Below are 25,452 nucleotides of genomic sequence, written 5' to 3'. Positions count from 1 at the left end.
GTTCGTGCTTTAACATATTTTTGTTATTTTTTTAAAATTTATAATGCTACAAATTAAATTATTTTATTTTATCTCACACACTGTTTTGTTGTGTTTTTTTAAATATTTTTATTACTCTTTAATGTTAATATTCTACGGTTTCGACATTTGTAAATATGTGAGGAACATGTACCTATACTAACTTTTTTAGTATAGTAGTTTATTAGTAGTACATTGTCTTCACATATAATTATTTAACAAATGTAACAAAATATTGTAAACCTATTTTAAAAGAGTAAGTGTGGAGTTTCTTGCCCATTCTTCTCCTCACGAAACCTCTTGGAAGGGGCAACTAGAATCTTCTTTGTATTTTTTTTTGACGTTCAAAAGTGCCATTTTAGATGGTCTAATTGAAATAAATGATTTGACTTTGACTTTGAAAATGAGAGACTATGACTGCCGAATGTCAAAATCCAATACTTTTTGACATAATGGAGTCATACATAAGACAAAATTGAATGTATATTTTACCTGTCTACATTCAGATTCCCGCGAATATGGATGTGGCGGCGTTAAAAACTGGTTCCTGATGGGTCCCCTCGATATCAGCACTATCTGCTTCTTTTTCCTCCTACCCTCACAGATGTCGTCTTCCGAATCAGCTGTCTCATTCTTCTCCGAGAAGCCACTGTCTTCTGACGTCTGCGAGTCGATTTTCGTCCGTCTCCCCTCGTTCAATTTAAAGTTATTGAAGCTGTCTTCAGAGAGCTGCGAGTCATTTCTTTCTTTTTGAAAACTCGCTTCGGAGACTTCTGAATTTTTCCGCTTATCATCTATTGTTTTGTATGTGAAATTACTGAATTCATCTTCTTCCTCTTGCTTTATTTTAAGGTTCTTTATGTCTTCTATTAGTTCACTAACTGGGACCACTTTGATCGGTTCTACTTTATGTGTGTCTTCATCTTTTACTTCCCTTTTCTCTTTTTGTTTATCTTTTTTGAAGAGCGCCTGGAATGGCTTTTTCAATATGTCCTTGATCGATTTCTTTTGCGACGCCATTTGAGTATTTACTGTAGCGTGTTTAGCGCTACCCATATTTATTTGAAGGCACTATCGTCCCATTGAGTCTGAAAACAAAAACGTTACGTTAAAATCTTGCGAACGCTCGGCACACTGATATATTAGTACATAAAGAAAAATAAATAGATTTAATGTGATAAGTATAAGCCCTTATAGTTAAACATCACAAACATGAATGAACAAAACATATATTATATAATATGATCTGTAAACGTTAGTCTATTGTCAAAAAAGTCTAAATCACCAATGACTTTTTCTAGAAGCATTATATAACCTATAGTTGAAAAAAATGATATCCCTTTTCCGAGAAAAACGACCGAAATGAAATTTTTGGACATCCAGCTCCATACCAAAATAAACATCATTTCGGAACTAAGAGCTATCATTAACAGACGTGCAAACGTAATGATATGTAACTACGCACTGAGAACGGGCAAGGTTAAAATCATTGTTTCCTTCAAAGAGAAGTGACAACGTCCTTTGATTAAGATATGGCCTGAAAATTATCTTTCACGAATTTTTTCACCTTGCTCAAAATCATGAATGATAAGATTTTAAAAGTAGTATATATCTAGTTCAATGTTAATAAAAGATATAAGATAAATTGTATTAGATAAACAATTTTATACTACAAAATTTATCAGATTTAGATAAGCATTTATGCGTCAGAGATTCCACGAATTATATATAAACAGTACTAGCAGACCGGCCAAGCGTTGCTGTGGCTAAGGTTTTTGTTATATTACATAGTAGCAAACTATTCAAGGGAAACGGTAGGAGAACACCAGTCATGGGGACCACCATGCTTTTTTGGTGGTTATGCCATTAAATTGTAGCTTATGTGAAACCTTAATACTTTCAACACAGCGCCATCTGTTAGAATTGTGACTATCAAATAATAAACAAATATTTTGCAATAAAATAATATTGGGGGTATAAATTGAGATGTAAGCTATCCAATCTTTTAAGTTGGATCAAACTACACACGGTGTGCATTTGATTGATATTGTTTCGGTAGTTTAGGAGTCCATAGCGGACAAACAACGTGACACGTAATTTATATATATTAAGATTTGTATGGAAGACGTGTGCAGCTCCAAAGACGTATTTGGAACGCGAACATTGTTCGAATGTTATTAGCAAATATATGTAAAATGTATGCGTTAGAACATTATCATAAGGACGTATACGAATTGACGACACGACTCTATTGAAATGGAGATTCATTGCCGTACACCGTCCAGGTACTCTAGAGCTTCTAATAGTGAATTCCGACGTTCTCTATTGCAATTTAGATAACATTTTTTAAACTGGTGACGCAACTTCACGCGCGAGGCAATATTAAAAACGGTATCGCTGCAGTTATTAGATAATTCAAACTACCGGTGCTGTTCTGATCAATTACTTAGACGTCAAAACAATTTGCGATGCTGAAAAGTTTGGATGGGTTTTCAATTGCAGCAGCACTGTTTCCACTATTTTATCACCCTTTATTAAAACATTTGATATATCTTTACATAAATACATTATATATACATAAATTATATATAATAACTAGCTGATCCGGCAAACGTCGTTTTGCCATGTATATAATTTAAAATAAAAAATAGGGGTTGATCGTAGATGGGTGAAAATTAGGGGTTGTATGTATTTTTTAATGTTGTATCATAAAAATATAATAATTTAGGGGGATGAAAAATAGATGTTGCCCGATTCTCAGACATACCCAATATGCACACAAAATTTCATGAGAATCGGTCAAGCCGTTTCGGAGGACTTTAACTACAAACACCACGACACGAGAATTTTATATATTAGATAAACAGTTACACTGAAAATATAGCCAAAAAGATTCAAAAATTTATAAAAGGAAACAAGCAAATAAAATTGATATACATTTAATTGGTATCTAATTTGGTTGTGTTGTGTGATGTTGTAAAAGTGTGGGTGAGTACGTGAAGGTGTGTGTGTGGGGTATGCTCATGATGCAGACGGTTTAGCTCTATGGATATTCTTAATACTCCTTTTAACCATATGCGATAGCTTAAACAAGTCAAGGCTTAAATAATGGTCGTTGTATGGCCGCTTTCGAAGCTTTTTGCATAGTGTTGATGTGAGGAACATGAAACAAAGGCGGAATTTGTTTACGTACACAATTACTAAGAAAATTTAACTAGAACAACACATTTGTTTACAACTTAAAAGGTCAGTCAGTTAAAAACTGACTTCAAAAACCCGAAGGATACAACGATTGGTGAATTTTGCTTGCAGCTTTGCAGGGTATATGACTGGATCATTACTTAATCCTACTAACATTTTCAAGAGATTATAACAAATCGATTTAATTTCGTCAAACAGTTATTCAGGAAAGTAGCTATACAAAATTGACGAGTTGTAATGACTTGGCTATTTCTGTATTAATATGTTATGCGTCACACTAGTTCATGGGCAATAAGGATTAATAGGTTTTATCAATGTTAACATTATCACCCTGAGGGGGGTTAAACCCCCCCGGGTTGGTTGGTATGTCAGTTTAATTACCGTTGTGCACAGGAAGCAGCTGCCCACTGAATTATTTACTTTACTTAGGGTCCTTCAAGAAAAGAGCGTACCATTTCTTAAAAGGCCGGCAACGCACTTGCGAGCCTTCTGGCAATGTAGTGTCTATGGGCGGCGGTAACAGTTCACATTAGATGAGCCCTGTGTTCCATGTTGGTATGTACTAAAAAGGTAGGCTAGGTATCTGTAGTTTTTTTTGACATGAGCCAAGCTTTTGATTGCGTAGACTACAACATTCTTCTTCAAAAGTGTAGACTTTACGGAATCCGAGGATTGCCTTTAAATTGGCTGGAAAGTTACCTAACCGGTCGTAAACAATATGTTGAAATCACACATACTTCATCTCCTAAACATATTGAAAGGGGGTACAAGTCTGTGGCTATAGATTGCAATAAAGGCGTTCCTCAAGGGAGCATACTGGGCCCATTGCTGTTTCTTCTGTACATTAATGATTTACCAAATTTGGTTACTAATAAATGCATTCTTTACGCGGATGATATCTCAGTGGTAGTGTCGACTGATACTACGCGTAACCACGAATCATTATTGAATGAAACAATAAAGAATGTCACGGAATGGTTGGAAATTAATAATTTAAGTGTAAATGTAAAAAAAAACAATTTTATACAATTTCGGAACTATAATAATTGCAGACCTAATAACCTCAAAATCAATTATAAAAACAAGTCAATTGAAGAAGTTGTATCAACCAAGTTTCTAGGCATAACACTAGACCAAAATCTTAATTGGAAACAGCATATTTTAACGATATGCACGCACCTTAATAAATTTGTCTTTGCTTTGAGTCGAACTCGCAAAGTAGCTTCAAAACACGCAGCAATTATTGCTTATCACGGCTATGTTGCCTCAGTTTTGCGCTATGGTATCCTTTTATGGGGAAATTCGGTAGATGTGAGTAAAGTTTTTATTACTCAGAAAAAATGTATTAGGGCTATCATGGGCGTTGGACCTCTTATGAGCTGTAGGCCAATTTTCCACGAACTCGGTATTCTGACAGTACCAAGTTTGTATATCTTGGAAGCAGTTATGACTGTCAAAAAGTATCCAAAACTATTTAATACTTACAATGAAACTTGCTTATATATACCGAGGGATCCAACACGGCTGCGGGTGCCTGCATGTTGCACCGCGCTATATTCTAAAAATTGTAACGCCATGGCTATAAGAATATTTAATCACCTTCCCAGAAGTTATAGATCGCTGTCATGTAATGTTTTCAATGGGAAGGTGATTGGGTTTCTAAAGTCAAGGTGCTTTTATAGCGTAGGCGAATATTTGGCCTATAAGTTTGACAACAATTGATTATAAATAGCTTGACGTATTATCATGACATTATGTTAATGTTTTTATTATATGACATAGCAAAAATTTATGACATTTGCATGCCTATTTATATATGGCTGATTGTCCGGATATAAAAAATAAATAATGTGATTATAAAATCACATAAGGTTTGATTGTAATATAGTAAAATTCTAATTGTTAATTATGTAAGATAAATTTGCACGCCATTGTGTGTGGCAGAATATGCGGAGTTAAGATTGTACAACCATAAGATTTTTATACCATATTCTTGCAAATAAATGATTATTATTATTATTAAGGAAAACGAAGTTCGCGGGAGCAGATAGTATATACATATATATACTATCTATATATAAAAACGAGTATATATATATACGAAAATGTATTATTTAATAATTCGAATTGTATCTTTTGAAGGTGTTTAAATAATATTTTATTGTAATATATAATGTAAATAATATTCTAATTTATTGGATTATCAAGTATCAAGGTTATCAATCGCAGTACCCGTTATTGGGTAAGCCCCAGTTTTAATAGATATCAGATAACACCTTAAAAACCCGAAGGAGTATTTATATGCAGGAAACCCAAAATCGACCTAACTTTGAACAAGACTGCCGACTGTATTTTGAGCGTTCAAGTATTACGTAACGCAATTTTTGGAGATTATTGACCCCCCCCCCCCCTATGTAACTAGCCGTAACGTTTTTCAGTACCCAAGAACAGTACTGTACCCAAGTATAGTAAAACGTTTCGTGACCACCTAGTGACTCTTTATACCTAAAAGTTACCATTATGTGCTGTAAAGTACTGGGAAGGCGAAAAAAATATTAACAATAACACGTAATTTAATCCCCGCCCCGCATCGTAACGTTTTACAAAAGGACCCCCCCTCCCAAAATACGTTACGTAATACTTGAACGCTCCCGTACCCACTTAAAACATTTTACGTTTGAAAACTTTTGAGTTAATGTAAAACCAAATTAACCATAAATAGATCGTCATATATATCTAAAATTGTATTTATTCCAGATATTATACGTCCAAATTTGAACTCATTTTCCTTATTATTTAATTAAATCTTTATGCTGAAGGTCAATGCGATGACGTAATGTTTCCCGATCAGAGGGGCCAGTTTTGAATCTATTTTTATACGCTAACCGATCCAACTCCGATCCTCAATTGTTTCTCCTGTTTTGGTCTGTCTGCAGTAGGTCTGGTCGTTTCAACTGTATCTATATGTAGGCAGGTCATTAACTCAACAGATCTCCATAAGGTAACTTGTGAATCATGATATATACACACTTTATATTAGCTTCACCTGTATGTATGTATGTAACCGACTCCTTCGGACTCGATTTTGACCCACTTTTAACGGACAGATTTAATTCAAACTTTGCGCACCTGTCAAAGATCGATGACAATGCCATAATCCGAAAAAAATAACTAAAAAAAAATAGTTTAAAAAAACTAAAAAACACGCTTTGGGTTGCTCGATAGACGAAAAATATGGCACAGAGCGCCCCACGCTTTTTCACAATAATACCAGTATTTTTTGTTCATTACCATTTTCAGCCTAAATTAGGAATTATTTTTCACTTTTTAGTTTGATGTGCTTTAAAAGCGTGTTTTTTAGTTTTTTTTAAACTATTATTTATTTCTAATAGGGAAGTAGGTGATCAGCCTTCTGTATCGGACATACCGTCTACTTCCTCTAAGCCATCCTTACGATGTTTTCCTTCACCGCAAGTCTTAAATGTGCACATGTGATTCATTTGAACACAAGAACACAGGCTTGACAGGCTCAAGAGGTCATAAGAGAATTTTCAGTGTGCACTTCTCTATTCAAATTTTAAATTATTCATTCAGGTAAAACAATGTACACTTATGAACGTCAATAAAGAAATACATATAAAATGCTTCAAATTTTACATTTACTGCCAGTTCTCAAATCAAGGGCGTAGAACGGACGAGAAGAACTGGCAATAAGCTAGCTGCCATGCATTTAAATCGCCAATGACATCTTTAGTAATAAATAGTAAATTATTAAAAAAAAAAGATTTCTTCTCTATCAGCAGCAGTGGTGAAATAGGAGCACGCACTTACATAATATTGACTTAAAACAACAACACTTGGAACATATAATAGCTCTTAGGTAATGACAAAGTATTTCATATAGGAACAGAAATATCAAGTTTATCATTATGATAGAGGGGTCACGGACCTCTGATTAATTGTGGGCAAACCCCAACTGTAATGTAAATAATGCAATTATACTAATTAGGTAATAAATATATATTCAAAGTCAAATAAATTCGTCTTAGTTTTCCAGGCAAACCAATACTTATGTAAAGCAATGTGTACCTGTTGTGTATATACAGAAGAAATAAATTAAAAAATTTAATTTGTTTTTGTATTAATTTTCGACACTATTAATATTTTAATGACTATTAAATTCATTAAATTCCTAACATAGTTTAAGTATATTATTCTTTTTTTTTATTTTTTTATTGGACAATTCACACCAATTGACCGAGTCCCATGCTAAGCTGGTGAAGCTTGTGTTATGGGTACTAGGCAACGGATACATACGTATTATACATAGATAGACCTAACACATATAAATACATATTTAAACACCCAAGACCTAAGCACAACACCAAATGCTCATCACATCGATGTTTATCTCAGCCGGGGATCGAACCCGGGACCCATGGATTCGCAGTCAGGGGTACTAACCACTAGACCAATGAGCCGCCTAACTCATTGGTCTAGTGACATCAGACTCCGTTTTAAGTATATTGGGCGTCAAATAATTGTTAAATGTGCACTTGCTCTGTGTAATTTGCAACCATTAGAAAAAAATTCTGTGTATCACTTTTGTTTAGCTTTCAGTCTCACAAAACATAAAAAAATATTGTTTGACCGTAAAGGCTACGTACCCAACAAAACAATTTGCAAATTGTTAAGGTAGACGCAAAAAATGTAATTGATATTCAATTCGACATGTTACCGACTGAATGAAGACTTTCTAAACTTAAATTAACAATTTAATTTAATGATAACATATCTGATCCAAATCAATTAATTAGATTCACTTCAATCACGTATCTAGAAGTGATTAGTGGCATACGGAAATACCCTCCTATGATAAAAAATAAATCAGTTTGATTGCGAAGTTCTCGCCTGTTTTTTTATCAGATCGTGAACACAATTTGACATGAGACGTGAAAGTAATAATAATAATAATCTTTATTTTTCTTCTCTCACATATACATACCAGGTTTTTATGATTAAACTAAGATGATAACATTAGGAAGTGTATGTGAGAGACTGGTCTCTGTAACAGGAGACCTGAGTGACAGATAGCCAGCCTCTCCACCACCGGACCGGAACACGTACAATCATGTCATTGTCATAAGTTACAATAGAAGAAAATAAGTATTAAGTGCTAAAGAAAACATTGCAAACGGAGTCTTAAAAATAAATTTGGTGTGTGTTTGTGTATGTCTCTCTCTCTCTAAGTGTGTGTGTGCGTGCGTGCGTGGGTGTGTGTATATGTGTGGGGGAGTGGGTGTGTTACAGAATAACAGTTATTAGATCTTCTGTTTCATCATAACTCAACGTCTTCAGCCAAGTAGTAACCTTTTTTTTTACATTTATATGTGGGTAGTGGGTAAATGTTAATTTTTTCATTTAATTTATTATTATTATAAGTACTAAAGTACATTAGTACAATTAAAATTTTTGATTCTATGAAAAAGGAGAATTTATTTATCCTATTACTTCAGAACAGGATTAATGTTCACTTGGTGGCTTCAGGGTACGCCTCATTCCTGAGGTCGTCCGAGCCCTTGCCGTGCACAACTGGACTTTGGACTTTCTATGTGTTCGCTTTCTGAAGGAGAATATCATGAGAAAACCGGCTTAGACCTAAAAAGCCAACTGCGTGTGTCAGGCTTGATAGCTCACCTACTTACCTATAAATACGATTAAAGAACAACATATGGAGTTGTAAGGCAACTGAATTATTTTATAAAGTTCTAGCTGACCCGACAAACGTTGTTTTGCCATGTATATTATTTCTAAGAAACATTGTTTTGGTTCAATAAAAATACTATGAATATAAAAATTAATTATTTACATTACAGTTGGGGTTTGCCCAAAATTAATCAGAGGTCCGTGACCCCTCTATCATAATGATAAACTTTATTATATACTAATAAACTATCTGCTATAATAAAAAATAGGGGTTGATTGTTTAGGGATGAAAATTAAGGGTTGTATGCTGTATCATAAAAAAAAGAAACAAAAAAATTGTGTAAATTTTTTTTTTAGGTGGACATCCCTCATCACTTAAGGGTTTATAGATAGTAGCCGATTCTCAGACCTACTGAATATGCATAAAAAATTTCATAAGAATCGGTCGAGCCGTGTCGGAGGAGTATGGGAACGAAGATGACACGAGAATTTTATGTATTAGAAGTACAAACCCCTTTAACTGTAACTTTTACTTTTTAAGACCATAACAGAGAGGACCTCTCTCCTCCCCCTCCTGAAAAGAGGGGGGCAAAAACAGGGGTAAAATGTTAGTTATTAAAATTAATTTAAGAAACTGAAAATTAATAGAAAAGTTACAATACATTTAAGCCACCATTACGACTTATTACTTTCTATATTGTACGTTCCGGATAATTATCACCGCTGCCGGAAACAAACTTTTTGCTGCATTTTCGACTCTTTCAGTGTCAGTGTCTCATTCCCCATTTACCCTCGCAACTGACGACTCATTGGTCTAGTGGTTAGTACCCCTGACTGCGAATCCATGGGTCCCAGGTTCGATCCCCGGCTGAGACGAAAATCGATGTGATGAGCATTTGGTGTTGTGCTTAGGTCTTGGGTGTTTAAATATGTATTTATATCTATCTATCTATAATAATATGTATGTATCCGTTGCCTAGTACCCATAACACAAGCTTCACCAGCTTAGCATGGGACTAGGTCAATTGGTGTGAATTGTCTTTAAAAAAAAAAAACTGAATAGCTTATTCGACTATTTGAAGATCGACCTATTTGTGAAGCGTACGGGTAATACTGTGATTTAAAAATGTACTTTTTTTTGAAGTTATACTTCTTTAGGCGCGTTATGAAAGATAGATGAGAGTGAAATTTTACGATGCGCGCGCACCGTGACACAAAATTAACAGAATGTAGCGTAGCAACGTAGCATCTTCCGTGGGCAACTTGCCCACGGAAGATGCTACGCTATTGGACATAATTTAAAAACAACATTCGAATAATAATAGAATTTATGTTACACTTAATGTAAGAGAATAATAATAAATATTTATTTATTTAATTTTTCAAATGTAAACTGAACTTTATTGACTATAATGACTCCTTTTCCAGTCTTTGATTATTTAATTGTAATTAATTATTTGCATGCAATCAAAAACTATTTTTAATAATGCCAAAGAAGTATAACTTCTTACGCGCGTACATAAGTACACGCACCGATTTTTTTTCTTTTTAGGAAGAAATAACTATAAATTTTTTATCGATACACAGTATGTAAAACATATAATAAAAAATTCTAATTCCAAATAATTTTAATACATTTTCGAATGGGGATCTGCCATAGATGTTGTTTGCTCTGCGTCTGTACGTCAAGCTCAACTCGTTTTTTTTTATGTGAAGTGCTAAACTAGAAGACATTTATTTGCTTTTTCTTTTTCTGTTATGGGAAGTATTTTGCAATGCTTAAAAAATTATCTTCAAAGATTTTTATAAAAATCACTTAATTGTATAATGTAATAGATTATATACTAGTGCTAGACAAGCTACTTCTAATTCATTTGCGATATTTGTTTTAAAATAAGTGTTGTTTGATTTGCTAATTTAAAAGAGTACCGAGAGTTTTTTACGCCGGCTCTTTCTCTCGGCCTACACCCTCTGTCTTTGCCGATGAGTAGGGATGCCTATAAATTAAAATTTAATGACGTGGAATAAGTGATACCTGTATCTTATGTTCCATAATAAACATTTTTTTTAATAATATTGTTAGTAACACTTTAGCCATTAGCTGTAAATAGATATATACGATACGTAACAATTACGAATAGTTATACAGACCGTACGTATTGAGTTGGCTTAATGCGTCGGTCGATGACCTGCGGTGACGCACTACTCAAGTCTTGGAAAGTTGTTTTCAAATGCTAAAGCAATGTTTGCGATGTACGAAATAGCCTATCTTTCATTTTATTATAGGTAAAGTTTCTTAAATTTCTTTTAAATATGAGGTTGTAGTGTAATCTCTAGATGTGCAGGAACCCAAATTTCCTTAACAATAGACAGCCACGTTATTTATAAGGATCATATATATATTAATACGAAAAATGCAGACGTTTTCGCGGTACTCGGACTTGCAAAGTAAAAAACGTTCCCTTGACGATGGGATATATGTATATGAAATTCAGGGAGCGTTCAAGTATTACGTAACCAATTTAGGGTGGGTGTGGTGTGGGAATCAAGATTCTGACTTCTTTGTTGGGGTTGGGTGTTTTAGGAGGTTAATTTATTAAGGGGGGTTTTAGAGGGTAATTTATACAGGTTTTTTAATAACATTTCTATACAATTTTTGTTACGCCTATAAACCATCCAACATAGTAAACTCCAACTGGAATATCATAAAATAATACTCCAATATCAATATTTTATTTTATCCTAAAAATAATTAATTTGTATAGAACATGAATAAATCAGTGGCGTAACAACCTTTTTCGGTCTGGGCCTCAGATTTCTGTATCTGTTTCATGATCATTTGTCAATCTAATAGGCAAGTAGGTGATCAGCTTTCTGTGCCTGACAAACCCCGTAAACTTTTTGGGTCTAAGGTAAGCCGTTTTCCTCGCGATGTTTTCTTTCACCGTTCGAGGGATTGTTAAATTTGCACAAAAAAAAGTCACTAATAAATAATCTAAAATAGTTTTTAAAATGCAAAGTAGCAGTTTATGAGAGTCCGTCCGAAAATCGTTCACTATAAACATATAAAGAATTACCAAGAAGCAAGAAAATTCATCAATGTCTTAATTTTCTTAGAATTTTCCCACTTGGCACGCACAATTGTTTGTTGAGTAATCAACCAATGTATTACATCTATTCGGAATAAAATCGCATTTCATTTAAACTTATTTCATTAAATTTAAGAATAAAATTCGTTACAATACCAATTTCAATAAAGTCGCTTTCACATGCTTTTCTTCCCAGAGGCCTTTACATTTTTAACTACATTTTCACTAACTATATGTAACCGTAAAATTGTAAACACCGTTAGATTGTAATCTATCTCGCGAGATTGTAAGCTGTCGAAAGATTGTGAACCTCAACGAACTGCTTACAATTTAAGGTATTATTATTCGGTAGTTATATGAAATTGTTGGGAAGTAAAATTAATCTGTAATTGACCAAAGAAGTTTGAATGATAACTAAGTTAGTGTAGTACAATCTACCGAATAATAATAAGTTAAATTGTAAGCAGTACGCTGAGGTTCACAATCTTTCGACAGTTTATAATCTCGCGAGATAGATTACTATCTAACGGTGTTTACAATTTTACGTTAACATATACATTCACTTACAATCTTCTTCTTGTGCAACAGTAGTTTAATTATAAAATTGTAAGTGTTATGTAGAATTTATTCAATACCTACAATAATTAAATATATCTTTCTTTTAATTCAATTCATCCTAACAAATGTCGAAAGTATTTAGCTATTTCACGAATTAAATATAGCTGTTTAATTTATAAATAGGTATAAGTTTTATTTATTTACAATAGACATTTAAGATTTTCAGCGCCAACTGTTCTACATATATATATAAATATATAATTCTTTGAATGCTATTTTAGGCAACGTTTTGGCAAGGGCGGCGAGAAATTGTTTTGAGTTCAACAATATATTGCAACGCATATGGCTACGTATTTGTAATCTGGATCGGATCAAACCTACGACCTCAGGGATGAGAGTCGCACAGTGAAGCCACTAGGCCGACACTGTACTTGTTAGTATTCACATATTAGCTAAATGTTAGTCGCCCGTGGTTGTGGACTCCTCTTGGCCTCCTCCAACTCTTTCTCTATTTGCCAATAGTCTGTCAGACTTTTCCTGTTATTTCTATAATTAATCAATTAATTGAAACTTGGCGCTACACCAGCAAGGTGTCCAGTATATAAGTTTTAGAATAACAAACAGAAAGACACCATTTATAACAAATCTTTCGTATAAGGATTTTTACGATGGGCAGCATCATAAACAAAACCGTTACTTAAAATAATAAATACTTGTACCTTTAAATTCGGTTAAGTTTACGTTCGTAACAGTTAAAAATAGGTCAAACATATTCCTGACGATATCATTTTCTGACCTCTAAACGGGCTTCACATATTGCAATGATGTCATTGAGGAAGCTCGCACGCGAGCTGCGCGTGGGCATAATATATAGCTATAAACAGAACTACCGATGTAGAATCAATGTGTTAAAAATTCCTTTAAAAACCTGATTGAGAGCGGTGATCAAAATTTTATGTTCGAATTTCATTCGTGGACGGATTAAGGGGTATTAGAACTGTATTTAATAATATTGGTATATACACTTATGGACGTCAACCTAAATGGAAGGTCTTACATTTAGAGCGCATACAGCGAGAATTGGCCACACTCTGAAACTCTTTTTGATCGCCGAAGGGTCTCGCTTTATCACGATTCATCACCACCAGGTCGATATTCAATATTCTACTTCAATTCTACATGAAGGCACTATTATTTTTTACTTATGAAAAACCATTATAACTATTTAAGAGCTTGTGCGAGCTAAATTGAAAATTAATTATTCGCATTCATGGTCCAGCGACCTAAATAATACAAAAATTAAAACAGAGCAAGCGTTATTACCCTTATTATAACCTTGACTTTATCGCAAACGTCTTGCATCATAGTACAATAGAGAATATGAATCATGCGGCGGCTATATCTACTATCACTAAGCGTTTTAATATTTTTAATAAACAGTTCGTATATATTCTTTATTTTTTAATCGGCCCTTATACGGGCTATATATATATGATTATTAGGGTATTTATATGTTGAACAGCCTATGCCTATGAAATTAAGCACTGACTCCAGTATGTCAGACTCTAAAACGTTTTTGACACGAGTCAAACTTAGCCGGTTCCCTAGCAATGGTTTCCATAATCTTAATTATTAAATTGTATATATAAAGATAATTGAATGAAAATTAAGAATCGAAGATTATCTGTTTGTTTTTCATAGGAATTTAAAGGAAGAAAGTACCAGCAAAGTTTTGTATTTGTATTATACAATGTAGTCATTTAAATAAATAATACTTACAAGATAGAAACACGATATAATGTTATTTATAGGTAGGCAGTATGATAAAACTATTAAATTAAATGTAAAATTAATTAATCTCACTTTAAATTAACATATAAACAAAAATATTAGCCTAGTTTAATTTATTTGCGTAAATAAATATAATATATTATATACTCACAATTTATAAACAAAATCCAAACGCACTGTTTTCCTGATAGTTCATTAATTAACCACAAAACTAAAATATTCACAAATGTAAGAGGGTTTTATAATCAATTAAAATGTCTTAACGCGTCCGTCACTAGTGAGCTCACGATAGGTACTGTATGGTGTGTAGACTGTAAATAAAAAACAAGAATTCCATACAATTTAGCGCTTAAAGCGGTCATGGGATATTAACCAAGACGCCGCCAGCACGACGCGGCTTTTTACACGCTTTATATTAGCTTCACCTGTATGTATGTATGTATGTAACCGACTCCTTCGGACTCGATTTTGACCCACTTTTAACGGACAGATTTAATTCAAACTTTGCGCACCTGTCAAAGATCGACGACAATGCAATAATCCGAAAAAAAAAATGAAAAAAATTTAACTAAAAAATAAATAATAGTTTAAAAAACTAAAAAACACACTTTTAAAGCACATCAAACTAAACAGTGAAAAATAATTCCTAATTTAGGCTGAACATGGTAATGAACAAAAAATACTGGTATTATTGTGAAAAATCGTGGGGCGCTCACGCATATTTTTCGTCTATCTTTTCACTTTTTCGTTTGATGTGCTTTAAAAGCGTGTTTTTTAGTTTTTTTTAACTATTATTTATTTTTTCATCTCATCTCTTGACGCATGGGCGTCTAAAAAAAGAGATAAAAAAAAAAAAAAAAAAAAAACTTTATTTTTCTCCACAATCTTACATTGATATTAACTAAATATTAAGAAACAGATATATTGTCGCAAGGAAACATTATAAGATTGTGAGAGACTGGTGACTGAACTAAGCAGGGCTTGTATCTCAGACCACCAGCCTCTCCCCACATGGTGTAAAAAGTAACCAGTAACAAGAGTAAATTATTAATAAGGACATTTTACAGATGTAACATGGAGAAAAGAGGTACCTAATTAAAATATGTAGGTGTGCAATCGCGCCGATATAACATCCGTGCTAATTATTATATATATTATTATATATATATATATATTAGTACTTAGATAAATATATATATATTAGTACTTAGATAAATAGATAACAGTACATAAATAAGTATAAAAATAAATAGTAAATCAAAAATAAGCTATAAATTGTAAGTTAGACCATTGGTTGGATTAAGTTTTCAGTCTCATCATAGTTGAGACCTTGTATGTAGGCAGTGACCTTCTTTTTACAACTGAAGGATAAGAGTAAGTGAATATTCAGCTTGCGATTTAGTTTGTTGTAAATAAAAGGGCCGAGGTAACAGTAGAAGCGGTGGGAAAAGGCAGTGTAGAGAGAAGGAAGGTGAACAGGGGGTGGGCGGCGAGCAGATCGAGAGGAAGAAGGACTAGGTTTATGTTCGTGATGCTGTTTGAGGGCTGTGTTTAGGATGAACAGTTGACGTACTGTAAGTATCTGAGCTTCCTGATAGAGGGTGAAAGTAGGGAAAAGAATGGGTTTGAATAAGCAAACTTTTAGAAGAGCCCTCTGGGCACGTTCCAGGGACAGCAGATGGGTTTTGGCTGCACCACCCCAAGTGGTGATAGCATATAATAAAACAGATTGACATAATGCTAAATACATCATTCTGACTATATGAGGCTCGGCAACATGACGAATTTTCTTAAAGATAAACATGAGTTTGCGGACTCTACCACACATATTCATAAGATGGGCCTGAAACGTGAGTCGACTATCTAGTGTGATGCCAAGATACTTAACCGTACAACCTCTCTTCAATGTAGCGCAAGAGCATGGAACAGAAGGAACAGAAGAGTGTGTATGGGCAGTTAAGGAATACGGGATTAAGGCTATGGGAGGAGTATATATGGAGAAGGTAAGATAGCAAGTTTTCTCTATATTAAGAGTTAATAAATTTTGGCGCAGCCAACACGAAACGATATCAAATCCGGTCTGTGCATAAGAGAAAGCTTCCCTCCAGCTTTTTGCAGAGAAAACAAGAGCAGTATCGTCGGCGTAAGAGACCAATTTGCAATTAGGTATTTTCAGGGAACACAGATCATTCATGTACACTAGGAACAGCGTAGGACCAAGAATGCTGCCCTGGGGGACTCCGAATTCCACTGGAAGGTAAGAGCTGACATGGCCATCTACCACTACACATTGACTCCGACCGCTGAGGTAACTTTTAAATAAGGAAAGTTGAACTCCTCTCACTCCAAGCGCTTCCAGTTTCTGTAGAAGGATTTGGGCCGAGACAGTGTCGAATGCCTTCGCGAGGTCTAAGAATATGCCCAGACACTTCCTATGGCTGTCCAAGTTCCTAACTATGTGATCGGTTAATTCATGGATGGCATCCGATGAAGATCTTTTAGCTCTGAAACCGAGTTGGTTCGGAGAAAGTAATTGTTTATCTTCCAGATAACTAACGAGACGTTTGTTTATTAGGCGTTCAAGGATCTTGGACAGTGCTGACAGAATAGAGATGGGGCGATAGTTGTCGACACTGCCATGGTTGCCCGATTTGAAAATGGGATGCACTATTGCCTTTTTAAAAGCGGATGGGAAGATTCCCGTACGCATACTTAAGTTACATACATGGGCGATTGGTGTAGCTAATATTTTAAGGTTGCGTTTAAGTATGGCAGACGTGATGTTGTCCCAACCTGCAGCACAGCTTTCTTTCAAGGAATTTATAGTGATTTCAACTTCTTCAATAGAAGTGTCGAGCATGACGAATGATTGGAGAGGAAAAGGAGGATTTGGCCGTAATGGAGGTGGAGAGTCGTGTTGATGATTGGATTGTATATTTAAGGCAAGCGATTTTCCGATACCCACAAAGTGAGAGTTAACATGGTTTGTTGAGTCTTTTGGATTCGCTCTACATTTTAGGAGGTCACTTGGTCTATCATGTTTTTTATTAAGATTACTAACGTCTTTTATAGCTGTCCAAAGTTTTTTGGTGTTAGTTCCTGCATTTAGTAGTAGACCTTTTTCATAATTCTTTTTTAATTTCTTCAGTAGACTATTACAGAAGTTCCGGTATCTGTAGTATGTTTTACGCAGAATATCATTTTCAGGTTGCTTTTTTAGTTTGTAATGCATTCTATCTCTATTACGTATACATTTAAGTAAGCCTGGGGTCATCCATGGCTTGATGATTTTAGTGCGGTGAGAGCGAGTCATTACGGAGGTGTGCATAGAGATAACTGATTGAAGAATTTCTATCAAATTGTTGGTTGCTTCTTCACAGTCAGTGTTATTGAGAACAGATGAAAAATCTGTATTCAGGAGAGACTGTGAGAGGCTATCATGATCCACTTTTTTGATAGATCGAGTAGGAGCAGAGTAGCGTTTCTTTATATCTAAGGACATTACTACTGAACTATGATCAGTGATTGAAGAGTTGATGACAAGAGTAAGAGCAGTAAGAGGTGATTTAAGAATACCGTGATCATTGATGTAGATGCATTGGGGCTGATCTCCAGCTCGATATATCAAGGCGGATGGGGTAATTTGAGAAGCATTCATGCTGGAGGATGAACACTAGATCGCGTGACGGTACTAGGATCCACGGTTTTCTCGCCCCGTCTAGAGCGTGTGATGGTGGCGCTGTGGGGTTTTAGTGGGTGGATCTAGGGTACAGAAGCAGTCGCTCCGGGAATGCGTATTGCCATGCTCAACAAAAAAGCTTAAGGAGGAGGAAGGAACAAGCTGAAGCTTAGAGGTTAACACAGCAATTGAGGAATGATCCCAGAATTGGAAGCTAACCAAGAATACTTCAATCAGTTCTATCATCGGAAGTCGAGACAGAATACGAAATTACAGCTGCATCATCTCGATGTCCGTCGTTCCACAAAGCTTTTTTCAGGCATTTTTTGCAGCGCACTATGTGGAGTCAGCAGCTCAGTGAAAAGTCCTTCAAGAAAAGAGCGTACCAACTCTTAAAAGGCCGGCAGCTTGCGAGCCCTCTGGCATTGTGAGTGTCTATGGGCGGCGGTATTACCTGATTTTAGAGCCTCCCGTCCGTTTTCCCGCAGTTAAATATAAATAAAAAATCGACAGTAAATTCCTACTTTACTCAAATATTTAAAAAAATCATCATATTGTAGATAATTAAAAATAATCCTGTACAATTTAGCGTTTAAAGCGCTAAGGAATAATAACTTTAGAATATGGATACAGCGACACAGGCGTAAAATTTTACCTGTCCTTCGGTTTTTAATGTCGGTCAATAAAATTACGCCCTACGGACACGGCACTATGAACGCGACTTAATATAATGAACTTTTAGGGGTAGCGTAATTCTTGAAGGTTTAGGTGTAGTGTGGACTCAGTTGACGACTCATTGGTCTAGTGGTTAGTACCCCTGACTGCGAATCCATGGGTCCCGGGATCGATCCCCGGCTGAGACGAACATCGATGTGATGAGCATTTGGTGTTGTGCTTAGGTCTTGGGTGTTTAAATATGTATTTATATCTATCTATCTATAATATGTATGTATATCCGTTGCCTAGTAACCATAACACAAGCTTCACCAGCTTAGCATGGGACTCGGTCAATTGGTGTGAATTGTCCATAAAAAAAAAAGTTTCAGCACTTAGGCGCCCATTCCCACTAAGCCAGCCTAGCTCCTTCCAAAAGCTCAGAAGTTTCCAGAACTTCGGAGCAACCTCACTGCTCCGAGGATTTCTGCTCGTTTGGAAGCCACAGGTTTAGTTAATTATGCCTTATGTAAATTGACTTAAACAATGACTATTGTCCAAACAAGCTACATAATCCGCGCGTGCGCAGCTGCTGGCGTAAGGTAGAGATAATGTCATGGGCAGTATTGATTACGGCAATTATCAAAGCCTAAAAGCATACCTAACCATTTCAGATTATTAATTTCTTTAAATAAAAATAAAAAGTTTACGTGTTAATAATAATTCGTAGACAAAGACTTCGATTAAATCATTCTCTGACGAAATTAATCTCCAAGATTGTATTATGATTAGACAGGTGAAGACATTTGCTTCGATTGCTTGATTCGACTTATCTGTGATCGTTTTGTGTCACGTAGCCGACGTATAAATTCTTTATTATGAATTTTGATTAAATAATACTACGTTTAATCGCTTGATGAATACTCAATGCCAGAAGGCTCACGAGTGCGTACTCTCCATGGTAGAAAATGCTGAGTTTTTTTAATAGAACGGGGGGAAAACGGGCAGGAGGCTCACCTGATGTTAAGTGATACCGCCGCCCATGACACTCTCAATGCCAGAGGGCTCGCGAGTGCGTTGCCGGTCTTTTAAGAATTGGTACGCTCTTTTCTTGAAGGACCCTAAGTCGAATTGGTTCGGAAATACTTCAGTGGGCAGCTGGTTCCACAAAGTAGTGGTGCGCGGCAAAAACTGCCTTGAAAAACGATCAGTTGTGGAACGGCGGACGTCGAGGTGATACGGGTGGAATTTCGTATTCTGCCTCGACGTCCGATGATGAAACACAGCTGCAGGTAATAATCCGAACAACTCCTCTTTATGGTAAATGCGGTAGAAGATGCAGAGTGACCCCACATCTCTACGCAACGCCAAGGGATCCGCCACATATTGCGACTATCAGAGCTTTAATCTTCGAGCATAATTGCAAAGCAAGAAGCTCTTATACTGTTTTATTTGATGTACCAAATAAAACGATAAGCAGTGTTGAGATAGAGGCTTTGAGCGTTTGCATCATCAATACAACATTGTTTATATATACACAGTTAACTCTCGGCCTTATGACTCTCGGTTTTTAGAAAGAGAAAGACGAAACTTTATTCAAGCATACAACAAAACTGATTGAGTGTATTTAAGGAGAATAAATTCTTTATCAAATATCTGAAGCATGTGATAAATGTTTGATTGATAACAACATTTCATTATCAACGCCCAACTTTTGGTCTTGACCTCTCACTACCGCGTCTCACATTAATATTTTTTCATAGACAAATAGAACTTTCTGTGCCTGGCACCGCAGTTGGACTAAAGAGTAGGACAGCACGAAAAATAACTCCAATCTAAGCTTCACTCCCATATGTTCCGCAACCACGACTTCTTCCTTCTCTTGTCCATAATATAAGCTATATCCAGCCTGTAAGAGCATTCAACGGTAGCGAAATGTAAAGAATAACTTATTCCCCTTATCTATATATGTATAAAAATGAAACCCGTTTTCGTTGTCACGACATAACATGAAAACGGCTTGACCGATTTGTCTGATTCTTTTTTTATAATACTAGCTGGCCTGGCGAACATCGTACCGCCTAACAGTCGATTCTTTATTTTTTTAAAATACTTATTCTGCTATTCGGGACACCGGTCTAGCTAGTAAGATGAAAAAAAGAAAGTTTATAAGACAAATACATTATGTCAAAAAATAAAAATTTACCTTCCTTTTATGTAACGGTATTAAAGTTCAAATTTACTTTTAAGTATTATTACGAATATTTTGTATGGGAATATAGAAGTGTTTTTTTTTTAACTTTTTTACTCAATTTTTTTCTCCGTAAGAACCATCCTCGTACTTCAAGGAATATTATAAAAAAAGAATTGGCCAAATTGGTCCAGGCGTTGTTGAGTTATGCGCTTACCAACACATTTTGCGATTCATTTTTATATTATAGATTCCTTGAAGTACGAGGATGGTTCTTACGGAGAGAAATATTTAAAAAAAAATGAGTGAAAAAGTCTAAAAACAACACTTCTATATACCCATACAAAATATTCGTAATAATATTTAAAGGCAATTTGAACTTTAATACCATATCATAAAGTTCAAGTGTTAGTGGAGGGGTTCTGGGAAGGTAAATTTTTATTTTTTGACATAATGTATTTGTTGTATTATCAACTTTCTTTTTTTTATCTTACTTGCTAGACCGGTGTCCCGAATAGCAGAATAAGTATTAAAAAAAATAAAGAATCGACTGTTAGGCGGTACGATGTTCGCCAGGCCAGCTAGTTATATAATAAAGACAAAGGTGATACAATTCACTTTTACCTTATTGATTACATAGATGACAAGGGATTCTCACAAGTTGATCATAAGGTAAATGCAGGTTTCCATGAATATTGAATACAAATTGGCAATTAGGTAAAAGCTTTTACATATGAAAAACACTTAAAGCGTCATATTGTCTTTAATAAGACATCGAGGAAGGTAGGTGTATAAAATATACAGGACTCTAAAAAATTTCAGTTCTTTAGGAAGATTTTTATAATAATTTTGGGTGTGCACAAAAACCAAAATATCTTTATTGTTATAAAGTTTGCTTTTATAATAAGCACAGATTTTGAAATATATCGTTCTATCGTTCTATCGGTCACCTAAACACAAAAGCAAACTTAAATTATTTTCGTCTAATTACGATCAGTAATTATAATTAATTATTTATTTACGATTTATTAAAAAGGTTAGTCGACATCACAGGAGACCGAAGATCTGGCAGCTACCTCGGACAAAGAATTAGTCTAGCGATTCAAAGGGGGAACGCTGCCTGTATCTTCGGAACCTTGCCTAAAGGGACTCCTTTTAATAATATATTTTAGTTTATGTTAAGTTTAGTTATTTATTTCAATGTATATTATACCAAGTTGGATAATTTGTCCACCTTCCCTAATTATTACGATCTACAATATCTATTTTAAAGTCAACGTTTAATTTCGTGTAATATACACAAGCGTCACAATATGCCAATTGTCAAGACTTGAACACGTTCGCAGAATCATTGTTTTAAATCATAATTGAAGAGATTTTTGTTTGGACTTGATAAATACATTTTTTGCTAAAATACGTAAAATCCATGCAGGTAAAATTGCGAGCTGTTAGTATAGAACAGTTTTCTTTGGTATTAGTGACTTTATAATTATCTAAAAAATCTAGATGACATACAATAGAGACAATTTTAATATGAGATGCAACCTCCGTCTGAGAAAAAAAAAATGTTTTACATTGCGTCCAATTTTTCCTTATTTACTAAACGCCTCTAACCTATTGTGGAGGAAGGCTGCTCTTCCATCCTAAAGGGAGGATCCTGGGCAGTCTAACCACCTACTAAGGCCCCAGTGGCAGGTTCAGAAGTGGTATGTACTCTTAGTCGGAATAACTTCGTTCGCGATGGTAAAATCAAAGCCAAAATAACTTTATTCATATTTACACTTATATATGAACGTCAGAAAAGCAGTTAAATTAATTCTAAGTTTACATTTACTACCAGTTCGCAAGTCAAGGGCGTAGATCGGGCCAGAAGAACTGGCAAGAAAGTCTCCGCCACTCTTTTTAATCGCTAAGTTTTGAGTCATACAAATTGTTTGAACAGGAGCAAATCAATCCCAAGGATTAGGATCACTTAAATATTCGTCAAATTTTGAAAAATGTTTATTGATTAATTTACGTTTAACGAGAGTTTTGAATTTATTTAGTGATAATTCTCTTTCGCTTGGGAGGTTGTTGTAAAAACGAATACAATTTTCATATAAGGAATGATTTATCTTCTGTAGCCTGTTGGTCGTACGCTTAAAATACCGATAGCCGTCAGTGTACTATTAATAGATATAATATTTTGTCCTTATCACTCTTGTCAATAAAAACGAGACAAACACTTATAGTTTCTAGGTTTTTATTTGTGATCGATTCCTGTTATAAAATAACTTCAAGTATTGACCTTGGGCATATAATAGCGATCATTCAAAGTGAAGTAAAATGACTCAAGTCGAGCCACCTTCTCTTATTACTGGGGAGTTCAGGCTGCTGAAATACACTTCATCAGGAGACTGGGACACATGTTTGTTATGTAACTTGTTTTGGCAATAAATTATAGAGTAAACTCCCATGTCCCTCGATTTAACGACAAACCCCCTAAAGCGTTAAAATCAGGTTGGTTTAACTTGTCTTCCATACAATGATACAGTCTACATAGCCTTAAACTCACCCTCAATAACGACAACAATTTGTTTTGTCTATTGATGCGCTTATTTGTTTCATTTTTCGTATATAATATTGTTTATCTATGTAATCTGTTTTGGCTTTCTGTACTGTCTAGGTGTTTGTTTTGTAATATTATGTATGTAGCTGTAAGATTACTTATAATTAAATAAATAAAATAAATACCAAAATCTTAAAAAAAAAACAAAAAAAAATTACAACTTACTTTTTAAGTTGCCAAAATTAGTTAATAATGCGGAGCTGTGTACGTTGTTTTGTCGCTTTATTGTCCTAGCGAGAAATAAACTCGACTGTCGCAACTCGACATGAACCGAACTTTCCAAGAAATCCGTTCTTTTTTTACAAATTGCGCATTGCAAGTGCTTTATCACGAAGATGCATCAATATAGCAAGGCTAAATAAGTAAAAAAATACAATCTAACTACTGGTACTTAAAAATAACAGACAACGCAATAGCGTTCAAATACCAATTGTTTTTATGTAATTATACTAACACTAGTCTGAAATAAACTTTCTTTTTCTAATACAGATTTTTCTTTCCATTTAACCGCAACTCTTTGTAACTTCAACATAGGCACAATGAAGTGCACACGACCGATAATGAAACATTACTAAATAATGTGAGACTTCCATGTGTGTTAATTGATAAGCCACGTGTGACTGACACGCTGTAAATTTTGGGTCTTACGATAGTTTCATTTCTGAATCCCAACTTTAGAGCAAGTACGAAAATAATTACTGGCGCTACAACCTTTTTAGGTCCGGGTCTCAGATTTCTGTATCGCGGTCGACTCTTTGGCTCTAAGGCAAGCCGGTTTCCTCACGATGTTTTTCTTCGCCGTTCGATGGAATGTAAAATGCGCACATAGAAAGTCCATTGGTGCACAGCCGGGGATCGAACCTACGACCTCAGGGATGGGAGTCGCATACTAAAGCCACGAACACTGCTTTTTTTAGGGCATGTATGACCCGTTATAGAATTAGTTTTATATACGTTAGGTATACTAACTCTCGACTGTATATCCTTCGACTTTATTTCCACACTATTTTTGAAGTTATACTTCTTTTGGCGCGTTAGGGAAAAATGAGAGTAAATTTTTACGATGCGCGCGCACACCGTCACAAAAAAACCGACACCCTGAAGTTAGTTATAGTCAACATTTTATATTTTTAAGTTATACTACATTTGGCGCGTTGGGGAAAATTAGAGTAAATTTTTACGATGCACAGTCACAAAAAACCGACACCCTGAAGTTAGCTATAGTCAACATTTTAGTTTTTTTTAAGATATACTTCTTTTGGCGCGTTACGGAAAAATTATGAATGTAAATTTGTTCTATAGTTAGTGTCGTTTTTACTACAAATGCAGAAAAGGCGATAGATAATTTAAAGATTGTTATCTTGTCACGCCAAAGAAGTACTTCTAACGCGTGTACATAAGTACACACCCTTTTTTATTTATCTCAAATCCATATATTTCTCTTATAAACATTGACATATAAAATTACGCTCGTTCTGTAATTACAGTATTTAAAACCACCGGCTAGCTCAAATGTAAAGTGTATCGGGGAATTCCAAGCGTTTTAAAATATACAACATTTTCTGCACATGAGTTGATTACCAATCATGGCGTGTAGGAATACAATGATTTTTGATAATCCACGTCAATTTTGAAATGAAATTTTATTTTCTTTTATAAAAACGTAAAACTCAGTAAATGCGTGACGTAATACTTGAACGGGATTTTTGGAGATTATTGACCCCCCCATGTAACGCGCCGTAACGTTTTTTACAGTACTGTACCCAAGTATAGTAAAACGTTTCGTGACCACCTAGTGACTCTTTATACCTAAAAGTTACCATTATGTGGTGTAAAGTACTGGAAAGTCGAATAATATTAACAATAACGCGTAATTCAATCCCCGCCCCGCATCGTAACGATTTACAAAAGGACCTCTCACCCCAAAATTCGTTACGTAATACTTGATGGCCTTATA

At 34.9% G+C, this 25,452-nt stretch overlaps 1 protein-coding gene across 2 annotated transcripts in view; it reads right to left on the bottom strand.

The window, feature by feature from the left end:
• LOC125061181 overlaps positions 1-25,452 on the bottom strand; it is a 43,485-nt gene that overhangs the window by 7,036 nt on the left and 10,997 nt on the right. Inside the window, exons 1-2 of one of the 2 annotated variants that reach the window (XM_047666420.1) lie at positions 14,515-14,673; positions 511-1,106 (exon numbers count right to left, since the gene is read on the bottom strand). In XM_047666420.1, coding sequence (XP_047522376.1) covers positions 511-1,074 — 564 coding nt within the window. In that variant the 5' untranslated portion in view covers positions 1,075-1,106; positions 14,515-14,673. Of the gene's footprint in view, positions 1-510; positions 1,107-14,514; positions 14,674-25,452 lie in introns of those variants that run through there. The other variant, XM_047666422.1, reaches the window with a different exon arrangement.

This window comes from Pieris napi, chromosome 23 (assembly GCF_905475465.1).
Source record: "Pieris napi chromosome 23, ilPieNapi1.2, whole genome shotgun sequence".
In the NCBI taxonomy this organism is placed as follows: domain Eukaryota; kingdom Metazoa; phylum Arthropoda; class Insecta; order Lepidoptera; family Pieridae; genus Pieris; species Pieris napi.
This window is presented reverse-complemented; position numbering and strand designations above follow the sequence as displayed.